A 14,840-nucleotide genomic window follows, 5' to 3' on the forward strand; every position below is an offset into this window, starting at 1 on the left:
AGAGAGAGAGACAGAGAGAGACAGAGAGAGACAGAGAGAGAGAGAATTTAGGATAGAACTTTTGAAAGACAGTCACAGTTAGAGGGCACGATATGGATATTGACCCAGAAAAGAAGGAGTGATCAAATATAGAAATCTTAGGGTAAAATTATTTAATCTCTTTGACCCCATTTCCTCTTCTGTAAAATGGAATAATGATATTTTGCACGACCTACTGCACAGGATTATTGTGAACAATATTCTCTATAAACCTTGAAACGATGAGTTGTTTTTGTGGCCACTGTTTCTTAATCAGTGCCTATGATTTATTTTATCTGTGTGAGGATTTCCCAAGTATGAAAAATCCCGCTATAGATGCAAATCAGCGACTCATCTATAACTTATATTCATAGAAGTGCTTTTTTTTTTTCTACAGGGTGCAAAAATGTCCACTATGATCTAGTTTTTATTTTGGATACTTCCTCCAGTGTGGGCAAAGATGATTTTGAGAAGGTCCGGCAGTGGGTGGCAAATCTGGTAGAGACCTTTGAGATTGGGCCAGACAGAACTCGAGTAGGTGTGGTTCGCTATAGTGACCGTACCATCACTGAATTTGACCTTGGAAAGTATTGGACTCGAGAAGAAGTCAAAGCAGCTGCCAGGAACATTAATTATCATGGGGGCAACACCAATACTGGTGATGCCCTCCGCTACATAACCACACACAGCTTCTCCAAAGAGGCTGGTGGGAGGCCAAGTGACAGGGTCATCAAGAAAGTCGCTATCCTGTTGACTGATGGGAGGAGTCAAGATATCGTTCTGGAGGCAGCTACAGCTGCTCACAAAGCTGGGATCAGGATCTTTGCTGTTGGTGTTGGGGAAGCCCTGAAGGAAGAGCTTGATGAAATTGCTTCTGAGCCTAAGTCAGCTCATGTATTCCATGTCTCAGATTTCAATGCCATTGATAAGATCCGAGGGAAGTTGAGACGCCGCCTTTGTGAAAGTAAGTAAAACATTTCTTTGCCTTCTCTGTGTCTTGTGGAATATTATTTCTTTTGATTCAACTCACCACACACCTGTTAAGCTCCTATTGTATTCAAAGTTCTGTATTTATTGCTGTGGGATAGGAAGTTTAGGTGAAATATAGTCCCTGCCCTCATATTACACTTCAGGACACACATGCTGAACAAAGAAAATCTGAATTTAAATCCTGTCTCTGCTTATATATTGTTTGTGTGATCATGGGCAAGTCGCTCCATTTCTATGGTCTCAGTTTTCTCATCTGATAAAAGAGTGAGTTAGACTAGGGAGAGCACTACCTAGGGCAGGATGAACTGTCTTTTGTCCCAGGGCACCAAAATCTAGAGGACCCTGACAGTATCAACTTTTTTTTTTTTACTTTTTGGAGGACAATTGGGTTTAAGTAACTTGCCCAAGGTCACATGGCTGGGTTTTTTGTTTGTGTGTGTTAAGTGTCTGAGGCCGGATTTGAATTCAGGTCCTCCTGACTCCAGGGCCAGCACTCTACTCACTGCACCACCTAGCTGCCCCAAGTATCAACTTTTTATAAGAATAGCCAAACCTAAGCTCCTTCTATCTCCACTTCCCCAGAAGTGACCGGTTCTTCATCAGCATAGAAACCTTACCATGTTGTTAGGGGTCTCTCCTCTCTCCCATGGTCACAACCCAGAAGTGGGTAGCTTCTCCCCAACCATAATACAGCTCCTTTGCCCCAAAGACAGAAATACTAGTCGTGATTCTGGAAATAAATTATCTCTAAGGTCTCTTTCAACTCAAAATAATATTAGGAGAAACATCAGATCAAATTTTTAATGTTCTGTGTGTTTTTTTAATGTTACGTGTGATGGTTTTCAAAGCCTTTTCCTTGAAACTGGTTTTACTATTTTAAGTTTACAAAAAAAGGAACTGAAGCCAAAAGTAGGTAAATGACCTGCCCACAGTCACACAGCTAATTAGCACCAGATCCAGTATTTGGTTTGCTCCTCCGCAAAATGCCCTGTAGAGATCAAGTAGGGTGATATTAAAGTCTGTGGGTGAGAGGAACTGAAGGTAGCATTAACTAGCTTAAATTTTGTCAATAATCTGAAATCTCATGAGACAGTATGATGTAATGTTAGACAGCTTGGACTTTTAGTCAAGAAATCTTAGGTTTTAATCCCATCTCATGTATTTACTAGCACTGAGACCCTGAGCAATTCACTTAACTCTGCCCCAGCTTCTTCATCAGTAGAATTTGGGGGTTGAACTTGACTGCTAAGCTTCCTTCTAATTTTCAATCTGTGACACAGTAATCTCAGTTATGGTCCATAAAAAGGTCTAAATTTGTCATAATTTTTAGGAGCTGATTCCCACAGAAGACAATTGGGAATTTGCACAGTAAACTATGTATCTATAAATTTGTTTTTGGAATTCCTTGCCAATAACTTGTGCCTAAATCTCTTCCCCCCGACCTGGCCTTAGTTTCTCTCTGTTCATAAAATGATAAGGTGATCTCTGTGAGTCTGTAATGTTAAAGTTTTACCATCAGCTGGACTTCAATTTTATCCTCTGAGTGCTTTTTCAGACATTTGTGAATTGAGGGTCGGGCAGCATGAGTAAAACATCCATTACTCCCAGAGGCTGAGAGCTTGACGTCATCAGCTCTCCACTCAGAGGCCAACAGGGAATGGTGAAATCGCAATTTCCCTTCAGTTTTTTGGCCCTGATCTGCCACAACTTACTCAGCAAATCAGAACTGGGACTGAGGAGGTGAGATATATTAAGAAGCTACCCAGGTTTCAGACTAGAGAGTGGGTATAATATAAATTGTCAGTTACCATTCATTAAGATATGGGCAAGCTGGGTGGGCACAGACATGGGGTGAAGGTGGTTGGACTTGAGTCTAAGTGTATACTACAAGTGTTTAACCACAGTATAGCTTAGATATGCCAATGACTATAATCTTAGAACATAAAATGTCAGAGCTAGAAATCTTGTCCATATTTATGTTACAGTGAAGGTTACTGAAATCTGGGCAGCCAGGTGGTTAAGTGCATATAGCTCCAGGCCTGGAATCAAAGAATACCTGAGTTCAAATGTGGCCTCAGACACTTACTTGCTATGTGACCCTGGGTAAGTCACTTAACCCTGTTTGCCTCAGTTTCCTCATCTGTAAAATGAGCTGGAAAAGGAAAACCATTCTAGCATCTTGCTAAGAAAATCTCAAATGGGGTCAAGGAGAGTTGGTCATGATTGAAACAACAGTAAAACAGGCCTAGTAATGTGAAGTGACTCCCCTTGAATAAGAAGATTTTAGTTCAAATCTAAGCTCTGCCACTTACTACCTACCTACCTATGTGACTTCGGCAAGTCATTTCCCCTATCCAGGCATTAGTTTTCTAATCTATAAACTGAGTCATTTGTAATATATGATCTCGAAGATGTTTAAATACCTATTTCATATGATTCTAGCTCTAGAGGTTTAGAAGTTATAGCAGCATGGCCATCTCTATTTATTAGAGGTTGCAGGTATGATAAGATTTGAGGGATTTCAGGAGAGCCACCTACCTGAAAGTGTCTTCCTTTATTGACAGTGGTGCTGGAGATTTCCATCATTCTTGTTGACTTTGAATAGTCCTCGTGTATTTAGAAGAACACTTTCAAAATGTGTGCATGTTACTTGAGAATGGTAACATTAATCTCAGACAAATTAGTTAGTATCTGCCTGGTTTGGGGGTAGGGAAAGAACAGAGCCCTGGAGGAAGGAAACCCAAGATAGATAATGTTTGTTGGGAAGAGGGAAAGGTTTATGTGGGCTACTACCTGAGTAAGAGAATGTGGCATTGTCCTGAGAATCTCTTACCAACCAGTGGATAACATGAGGATACTAGATGTCTGAGGGATGGCCTTCTGAGTGAGAGAGGACCTGGAAGAATAAAGTTGGCAGCAGACCTTGAAGATAAATTTCAATTAATTCAACACAATTCAATAAATGTTTACTTTAGAGGCAACCAGGATAGCAGGGATAGAGGGCTAGCTTCTGAGGTAAGATGTCCTGGGTTCAGGTCTGTTGAACTAGCTCTGTGTAATTTCAGGCAAGTCATTTTAAGTGACTCCCCAAGATTGTAAGAGAAGGTGCCAACCTGCAGGTGGTGGAGTGGGGCTTTTGACCAAGGAATTTATTTTATTATTGGATTCATGGATCTAGTCTTTATCCCCCTAAATATTTAGTTAATTTCTACATACAATACACAATAGGAATACGAAGACTCTCACAGGGCACATAGTCTAATCGGAGAAAAAATGGTATATTTAAGAGATAGCTATAATACAAGCTAGAATGTGATATGTAAGAGAAAGGTACAAACAAAGCTATTTGGGGGCAGAGAAGGAAGAGATCCATAAAGTATCAAGGAACCAAAGAAACCCTCATCAAAGTGGGGATATGTTCTTTTTTTTATTCCATAAATTAACCCATTTATTGTTGGACTATGGGCTACAGATATTTGATAGGAAGATTTTACTGTTCTTTCAATTCCTTCAGTCTTCTGATGGCATATTTGACTGTGACTGCAGAGGTGGTATTGTAGGTCCATGCACCACCAGCTACTGTTTTCATACAGGATCCACAATGCCAGATACCCACAGATCCATCTCATCATTTTGGTCTTGCCACAGAAGGAGCAGGTATACTTGGCATACTGGCTAATTTCAGTTTTCTTCACCATTTTTTCTGATGGATGCACCATAACATGTTCCATATTTACCAATGATTCCAACCTTCTTGGTATGTTTAGCCATGTATCGGTTATGGGGCTGGAGGTTGGAGAGGGAGTTCTTTATAGCCTTTCTGAGCAGAACATCTGGAAAAGTATGGAAATATCCCTTCCTCAGTCCACCCCCAACTTCCTTAGTATTTATTAAGTGGAATGATGTCAGTAGTCTGGAGGGCAACCAGGATGAGGAAGGACCTGGAGATGTGAAAATTGACCAAGGAGCTGGGTCTGTTTAGTTTGGAGAAGAAATAGTTGGCGGAATGAGACAGTATTCAGCAGCCCTAAGCCTTCCAATTACCTGGAAGAGAGATTGGACTTGTTCATTTTGGCTCCTGAGTGCAGAACTAGATAGAAGAAAGTTGAAGAGAAGTTGCAAAAAGGCAAATTTAGATTTAATTAACAGCAAAATTAAACATCCAAACAGAGCCAGCCTAACTTGACTGGACTGCCTCAGAAAATAATGGATTGTCTCACATCAGTCTTTAAGCAAAAGTCGTATGGCCACTTGTCAGGAATGGTGTAGAGGTATAGTGGCAACTTACACTGACATACCCAGGATGGTTGCTAGCACAGGTTCTTAGATCTGTTTTACTAGGAAAAATAACTGTTCAGGGGGTCAACAGTCTTTTTTAATTGCATTCACTAATTCAGGGGAAAAGTCAGCACCCTGAACTTCAGAGAAAATATAAACAGAAAAAATTCAAGCAGAAAAATAAAGACCAATAGACAGGGCTTCTAACTGTCTGAGAAATGAGCACAGATCAATAGACAGATTCAACTGTCTGACGAAGGCAATACATAGTTATCAGAGAGAAGCACCAAAATCTGGGTTTCTTCAAAGCTGGGGGACTCCTTAATGGCTACCCAGAGTCTCATCTGATCAAATCACAAGAATACTCTTCCAATGAGTGAGACCCAAAGCAAAATGCTAACCTCAAAGTAAATATACCCTTTTTAGAGTCAGAGGGCATCACAAACCCTCATGAGTCTGCCTAATTAGTAATTAACAAAAGGTGTGAAAGCCTTCCCTAAGCAAGCTTCCCTTAATGGGATCCACTTGAGGCCTGTTAATGGGTGGAGGGAAATCTTATATCCAATTGACCTTACAACAGTCAGTCCATTCAACCAGCTAGCATTCATCAAATGCTTACTTAAGTCTCAACTAAAAACCCACCTTCTACAAGAAGGTCAATTCCTCTTAATTCCATTGCTTTTCCTTTAATAATTATGTCCTTGTTTTTATATATTTGGCTGCAAACAAATTAGATTTAAGTTCCTGGATGATAAAGACTGTGTTTTGCCTATTTTTGCAGGCATTGGGTTCTTAATAAAGGTTTATTGATTATTATTTGGCAGGCACTATGCTAAGTGTGAGGAACACAAATGCTAGAAGAAAGAAAGGCAGTCTTAGCCCACAAGGAGCATTATGAGGAAGACAACACATACAAGGAAGCTGAAAAGGTGAGAAGTCAGAACCAGGGAGGAAGACAATGGCATGCAGTAGTGAATTGGGGAAATGGTAGAGGAATTCTGGGATACAGCCTGGAGAGTGGCTGGCCCAGGCCCTTCCTTAAGTAATGGTTCTGGTAGGAACCAGAAGGGGTAAGGGTACATCTAATGTGTGAATTCCTGAGTAGGAATGAGGCTTCAGGATGAAGGAGTAGGCCTGGTAGAGGAAAACTGGTAGTGCAGCCTGGAGAAGAACAAGAGGAGAGAGGTATGGGTTGAACTAAATGGTTATAGGTGATTCCCTAGAGGCACTGGGGGAGATACAATGTTCAGATAAGACCTACTATCTACCTTAGTGGAGTTCTCTAGTTATTAGGGGATAAAAATGCAGATTTCAGTACTCTGTAAGGAGTATTCCAGTTTGACTGGGGTATCCCCTGCATAAAAGGCAGTTAAGAAAGAAAAAAAATATCAAATGAAACAAGATTGTGAGAGGCCTTGAATGTCAGGAAAAGCAATTTGCACCCAATTCTCTGAAGAAGTCATGAACCTCTTTTATAATATCCCTGACACATGATCATTCAGCCTCATCTGAATGGGCACAGCGTTTACCATCCGGGTCACTTGTCTTGTATTTTCTGTGTCTGCTGCTTTATAACATCACTTGCAGAGTTTTTATCTTGACTTATCATCTGTACACATATATCTTTTCTGCCCAATTAATCTGTGAACCTTTTAAAGGCAACCCTTATTTCTTGTATTTCCTTGAATTCCCTGTGGATTGTCCAGGCAACATTCTGTTGTAACAGATGGGCAGACTTGGCAGAGATACACATATTATGGGAATTTTTTATTTCCTATTATTCCTCTTATATCTTTTTCTTAATATTAACCTCAGCTGACCAAAACCTCCCCCATGGGATGCAAAAATTTTCTTAGATAAGAATGTTTCTCAGTTCAGAAACCAGAGGAAGAATTTCAATGTCCCCTGATGCCTTGTGACACTTCCTCCTCAAATAACCTCTCTGTGAATTCTCTAAATGTAGTTTAATCTGTAACTTGACTTAGTTTACCTATAGAGTTTATTTGATGAAGTTTGTTTCCCTAGAGGTTTTAAGAGATGATGGTTTAACTAAGTTTATTCTACTTTTATGACTTTAAAGGATGTATGGGAACATGGACATATCTTCTCTTTAATATTTATGGCCAAAGAGGAATATACGAAATTGTAATATGTTAAAAAATTATTTTACCTTCACTCTAACATAATTTTGCCTATAGGTAACTTTGTCAGAATTCTCATGAGGGTTCAGGTTTTCTCTGAAGCTTGAACCTATGCTTAATCATAAGAAAACCTGGGGTTTTATCTCCATAGTTTCTGTATTGTAACAAATATATATTCAGCAGCATTTACCCACTGAACAAACTCAGAATGAAGTTGTTTCTCCAGTAGCACACACGAAGGATATGTTGTCAGCTTTGTCTTTATTTTTCCCTAAAAATTCTCCCTCTCTGTTTTCTAGACCAGATACTCTGAGGTAGCAGGGATCTTTGTTTTGTTTTGAAATTTTTTTGGTTGTAAGAGAGAACATGATATATTGGACAGAGAGCTAAGAGCTAATTGGAAGGCAAGAGACCTGAGCTATGTGACTCCAGAAAAGTCACTTAACTTTTCTGGATGTCAGTTTCTTTATTTGTAAAATGTGGTCATATCAGGAATGTTTGATGTAAGAATAAAACCCCCATCTATAATTTATCAGCTAGATCTTAGAGAGTTGTCTGAGGTTCAGCTAAGGGTAAGTGACTTCAACCATGGTCATGTAGTGAGTATGAGAGGCAGAATTTGAACTCAGGTCTTTCTGACTCCAGGTCTAGCACTCTATCCATTAAACGATTTTTTTTTCCAGCTCAGTGGTACAATGAATAGGGTGTTTTATTTGGAATCAAAAACCTAATTTCAAATCGTATAGCACCTACCTCCCAGGGTTGTTGTTAAGTTCAAATGAGCTAATATTTTAAAGTACTTTGTAAACCTTAAAGCACTATGTAAATGTTATCTATTATTATTATCACAATCTAAAAAAAAAGATGGTATTATTTTTGCAGCCTTCTTGTATAGTCTTTTTTTTGTTTGTTTTTTTTGCTTTTTTTTAGAGGGCAGTTGGGGTTCAGAGACTTGCCCAAAGTCACATGGCTAGTTTTTGTGTTAAATGTCTGAGGCTGGATTTGAAGTCAGGTCCTCCTTCAATAGGTACTCTATTCACTGCGCCATCTAGCCACCCCTCTTGTAGAGTCTTATAGGGTTGTTTTGGAGAAGCTGCTTTGTAAACCTCCAAGGTCTACAGAAATGAGACTTGTTAATATTTGGGATTTCTTCGCTTTGTTTTGAAAAACAAAACTTGGGGAAGAGCCAAGATAGTGGTGTAGAAGCAGGAAAACTCCCTCTACTCCCCCCATAACCACCTCACATCCCTACAAAAAATAACTAAACAAACTTTAGGGCTACAGAACCCACAAAATGACAGAGAGAAACAAACCTCCTGCTGAAGACAGCTCAGCAGGTGGACAGGAAGGATCGATCACCCAATAAATGCCAAAGACAAGTGACAGGACAGTGTAGACTTTGGGAACAGAGAGTCTGGGAGTGTGGTCCAGCTTCTGCCCCCATAGGGAGAAGTAGATGAGGTACCGTGGTGGCCGCTACTGCGTGGCTACTTCCAAGCTCTTGGCCTGCAGATTGTAGGGGGACCAAGCAACCAGTCTGAGGGGAATCACTTTTGCTTTAACCTGCTTGGATCTGGATCACTGTCTAGGGTAGAGATCCTGGGGTGTGTGTCCAGCTTGCCAGAGCTTGTGGAAGCTTCAAAGAGGGCAGCCAACTAATAGTTCTAGCATCTGAGAAAACCCCATCAATTTGGGACAAAGCTCTCCTCTCTGGAAGCAGAGTTCTCCTGTGGCAAAAAGCACAAAAGTCAAGTAATTGAGTGGTAATATGAGCAAGCAAAGGAAGTAAAGCAAGCACAGCAATCCAACTTTAGATTCCTATTTTGGGGACAAAAAGGATCACAGCATGGAACAGGAGGAAGACAGCTAAATCAGAACTCCTGTACCAAAAGCTTACAAGAAAAATATGAATTAGTTACAAGCCATAGAGGAGCTCAAGAAGGATTTTGAAAACCAAATAAGAGAAGTGGAGGAAAAATTGGAAAGAAAAATGAGAATGATGCAAGGAAATCATGAAAAGAGAGTCAACAACTTGACTGAAGAAAATAATACCTTAAAAAATAGACTAACTTAAATGGCAAAAGAGGCTCAAAAAGCCAATGAGGAAAAGAATGCCTTAAAAATCCGAATTTGCCTGATGGAAAAAGAATCTCAAAAGCTCACTGAAGAGAATAATTCCTTCAGAATTAGATTGGAGCAAATGGAAGCTAGTGACTTAATGAGAAATCAAGATACTATAAAACAGATCCAAACAAATGAAAAAAAAATAGAAGGCAATGTGAAATATCTCATTGGAAAAACCACTGACCTGGAAAATAGATCCAGGAGAGATCATTTAAAACTGATTGGAATACCTGAAGGCCATGACCAAAAAAATAACCTAGAAATCATCCTTCAAGAAATTCTCGGGGGTAGGCCGGGAAGCAACGGCGCTGCGGGCAGGGGCAGGCCAGGAAGTGATGGCGCAGGATAGGCTGGGAAGAGGCCTGACCAACGAGGGGGAAAGGCGTCCCACCAACCACAAGTGCCACTACCAGGCCTTTCACCAAAGGGCTGGGACTGGAAAGAGCAAGGTAAGAACCAAATGCAGGGCCCCTGTCCAGGACAGCAAATACTCCTGAGTCTACCACTCCATAGCCCAGAAATTAAAAAAAAAAAGCTCCTATCAGGACCTCCAAGTACCAGGATGGCAGAGTGAACCCACCCTGCTCCAACCCTGCCTCTGACCCTGAAAACAAAGTAACTATTGCCCCAGGGCAAAACCCTTAACAGTAAAGGCTTGGGAACCCTAGAGGAAGGGCGTGCCTCAAAATGGTTAGAAAGAGGACTGCAAAGACTCAGGAGTCCTGTTATTCTCAGAGGGAGGAACCAAACTCAGAGGGAGACAATGGGGACTCCACACCCACAGCTGAAACATCAACAGGGAAAGGGCACAGAAAGCTCTCCTAGATGAGTTCAAAAGGATTTTTGAAAACCAAATGAGAGATAGAAGACAAAATGAATAATTCTTTTAAAATCAAAATTGCAGAATTAGAAGAACATTATAATGAAGAAAACAGCTCCTTGAAAAGAAAAGTGTATGATATGGAAAAGGAACTCCAAAAACTATCAGAAAATGATTTGCTAAAAACCAGAATCAACCAAATTGAAACAAATAACTCTATGAGGAACCAAGAGTTAGTCAAACAAAACAAGAATGAAAAATTAGAAAAAGAGGTAAAATATCTCAATGGAAAAATAACTGACCTGGAAAACAGATCCAGGAGAGATAACCTGAGAATCATAGGCCTACCAGAAAATTATGATGAAAAATTGAGCCTGGACAACATTCTCCAAGAGCTCATTAAGGAAAACTGCCCTGAGATACTAGAACCTGAGGGTAAATTACAAATCGAGAGAATCCACTGGACACCTGCTGAAAGAGATCCCAAATTGAAAAGTCCTCGAAATGTTGTGGCCAAATTCAAGAACTACCAGGTAAAAGAGAATATACTTCAAGTGGCCAGAAAGAAACAATTCAAATATCGAGGAACCACAGTGAGGATCACACAGGATTTGGCAGCCTTTACATTGAAAGATCACAGGCAGTGGAATTCAATTTTCCTAAAGGCAAAAGAGCTCGGGTTATAACCAGGGATCATCTACCCATCTAGACTGAGCATATTCTTCCAGGCAAAGAGATGTTCATTTAACGATATAACAGATTTCCAGACCTTTCTGATGAAAAAAAGCCAGAGCTCAATGGAAAATTCAACCTCCAATTACAAGATGCAAGAGTGACATAGAAAAGTAAACAAGGAAAACACACACACACACACACACACACACACACTCTGTTATTTAATAAGAGCAAACTGTTTATAGACAAGTAGAGGGTATGAGTGTAAATTACACAAAATGATGATTAAAAGAAACCTTATTAAGGGCTACAAAGGGACTGCAATGGAAGAAGAGGAATGAATGAAGTGAAAAGTGTAAATTATGCCACACAAAGAGGCATAAAAACAATATAGCAGAGGAAAAGAAGGGAGGGAGATGAGTATTATATGAGCTTTTCCGTCATTGGGTTCAGTGCAAGGAGGGAATAACAACCAGTTAACCATAGGACTCTATGGAGAAGAGATGCAAAACATATCATATTAGAGGGAAAGAGGGGAGGGAGAGGAGCTTTGCATGAGATTTGTTCCTGTCACTCTTGGTGTGAAAAAGCAATAACATACTTCATTAAGTATAAAAATATTGTACAAGCAGTAGGAGGGGAAAAGGGCTATGAAAAGGGGGGGTGGTTAGTAGGGAGGGAAGAAGTAAGGGGGAAGGGGAGGAAAAGGGAGGGGGCTGATAAGGGAATATTGAGGGAGGCGGTGGTCAGAAAGAAAACTATTAAGGAGGGGAAGGGAGAAGGGGAGAAAAAATATAAGCATTAACAGGGGAGGGAATAGGATGGAGGGAAAGAAACAGACAATAATCATAACTGTGAATGTGAATGTAATGAACTCTCCCATAAAACAGAGGTGGATAGCAGAATGGATTAAATATCATAATCCTACAATATTCTGTTTACAAGGAAAACATCTGAAACAGAGGGATACACACCGAGTAAGGGTAAAAGGCTGGAGTAAAATATATCATGCCTCAGCTAAAGTAAAAAAAAAAGCAGCGGTAGCAATCCTTATCTCAGATAAAGCAAAAGCAAAAATTGATCTAATTAAAAGAGATAAGGAAGGAAAGTATATCCTGCTAAAAGGCACCATCAAGAATGAAGCAATATCATTACTTAACATATATGCACCAAGTGGTATAGCATCCAAATTCCTAGAGGAGAAGGTAAAGGAATTAGAGGAAGAAATAGATAGCAAAACTATACTAGTGGGAGACCTTAATCTCCCCCCTCTCTGAGCCTGATAAATCCAACCTCAAAATAAACAAGAAAGAAATTAAGGAGGTGAATAGAATTTTAGAGAGGGTAGATATAACAGATCTCTGGAGAAAACTGAATGGGGATAAAAAGGAATATACCTTCTTCTCAGCGGTACATGGCACATACACAAAAATTGACCATGTACTAGGACATAAAAACCTTACAGTTCAGTGCAGAAAGGCAGAAATAATAAATGCATCATTCTCAGATCATGATGCAATAAAAATCATATGCAATAAAGGGCCATGGAAAGACAGACTAAAAACTAATTGGAAACTAAAGAATTTAATTCTAAAGAATGAGTGGGTCAAACAAGAAATCATAGAAACAATCAGTAACTTCAAGACAATGACAATAATGAGACAACATACCAAAATTTGTGGGATGCAGCAAAGAGTTCTTAAGGGAAGTTTTATATCCCTGAGTGCATACGTGAATAAATTACAGAAAAGAAAGGTAAATGAATTGGGCCTGCAATTGAAAAAGCTAGAAAAAAAAACAAATTGAAAATCCCCAACTAAATACTAAATTAGAAATGATGAAAACCAAAGGAGAGATTAATAAAATCGAAATTAACAAAACTATTAAATTAATAAATAAAACTAAGAGCTGGTTTTATGAAAAAAAAAACAATAAAATCCATAGACCTTTAGTCAATATGATAAAAAAAAGTAAGAAGAAAATCAAATTATGAGTATAAAAATGAAAAGGGTGAACCTACCACCAATGAAGAGGAAATTAAAACAATAATTAGGAATTATTTTGTCCAGTTGTATGCACATAAATTTGACAATCTTAGTGAAATGGATGAATATTTACAAAAATATAGGTTGCCCAAATTAACTGAAGAGGAAGTACATTACTTAAATAACCCCATCTCAGAAAAAGAAATTGAAGAATTCATCATTGAACTCCCTAGGAAAAAATCTCCAGGGCCAGATGGATTTAGTAGTGAGTTCTATCAAACATTTAATTGTTTCATTTTATGAACAATTGATTCCAGTACTCTACAAACTATTCGGAAAAATTAGTGAAGAATTCTTTTTATGACACAAATATAATACTGATACCTAAATCAGGAAGAGATAAAACAGAGAACGAAAATTATAAACCAATCTCCCTTATGAATATAGATGCAAAAATTTTAAATAAAATATTAGCAAAAAGACTACAGCAACTTATCACAAGAATAATACACTTTGATCAGGTAGGATTTATTCCAGGAATGCAAGGATGGTTTAATATTAGGAAGACCATCAGTATAATTGATCATATCAACAATAAAACTAGCAAAAACCACATAATTATCTCAATAGATGTAGAAAAGGCTTTTGACAAATACAATATCCATTCCTATTAAAAACACTAGAAAGAATAGGAATAAATGGAGCCTTTCTTAAAATAATAGGTAGCATTTATTTAAAGCCATCAGCAAGTATTGTATGTAACGGGGAGAAGCTAGAAGCATTTCCAATAAGATCAGGGGTGAAACAAGGATGTCCACTATCACCCCTCTTATTCAATCTGGTACTAGAAGTGTTAGCAGTAGCAATTAAAGAAAAAGAAATCAAAGGAATCAAATTAGGCAAAGAAGAGACCAAGCTATCACTCTTTGCAGATGATATGATGATATACTTAGAGAATCCTAGAGAATCAAGTAAACAAACTACTTGAGACAATAAATTTGGCAAAGTTGCAGTATATAAAATAAACCCACATAAATCCTTGGCATTCCTGTATATTTCTAACAAAATTCAATAGAAAGAGAAATCCCATTTAAAGTTACTGTAGACATTAGAAATTATTTGGGCATCTACTTGCCAAAACAAACCCAAGACCTATATGAACACAACTACAAAACACTTTTCATGCAAATAAAGTCAGATCTAACTAATTGGAAAGACATTAATTGCTCGTGGCTGGGTCAAGCTAATATAATAAAAATGACAATTTCACCTAAATTAAATTATATATTTAGTGCCATACCAATTAGTTTACCAAAAAACTACCTTACAGAGCTAGAAAAAATAATAACAAAATTCATTTGGAAGAACAAAAGATCCAGAATATCAAGGGAATTAATGAAAAGAAATGCTAGGATGGTGGACTAGCTATACCAGATTTTAATCTGTACTATAAAGCAGCAGTCCTCAAAACTACTTGGTACTGGCTGAGGAATAGAGTAGTGGATCAATGGAATAGATTTGGTACAAGAGACTCAGCAGTCAATGACTATAGTAATCTATTGTTTGATAAACCCAAAGACCCCAGTTTTGGGGATAAGAACTCACTATTTGACAAAAACTACTGGGAAGACTGGATTATAGTATGGGAGAAACTGGGCATAGACCATTATCTAACACCATATACCAAAATCAAGTCTAAATGGGTACATGATCTAGGTATAAAGGCTGATATCTAAACAATCTGCGAAAGCAAGGAATAGTTTACCTGTCAGATTTGTGGAGAGGGGAAGTCTTTATGACCAAACAAGA

General features: G+C 38.6%; 1 protein-coding gene across 1 annotated transcript in view; it reads left to right on the plus strand.

Moving 5' to 3' along the window:
* The window catches only part of COL22A1 (collagen type XXII alpha 1 chain), a 630,085-nt gene that overhangs the window by 70,188 nt on the left and 545,057 nt on the right, over positions 1–14,840 (plus strand). The window contains exon 3 of the mRNA XM_069081305.1: positions 416–982. Within this exon, the coding sequence (XP_068937406.1) occupies positions 416–982 (567 nt within the window). The remainder of the gene's footprint in view (positions 1–415; positions 983–14,840) is intronic.

The sequence above is a fragment of the Petaurus breviceps genome, unplaced genomic scaffold (assembly GCF_028583685.1).
Source record: "Petaurus breviceps papuanus isolate PSGF00001 unplaced genomic scaffold, PetGlider_PUasm1.0 98, whole genome shotgun sequence".
NCBI lineage: Eukaryota > Metazoa > Chordata > Mammalia > Diprotodontia > Petauridae > Petaurus > Petaurus breviceps.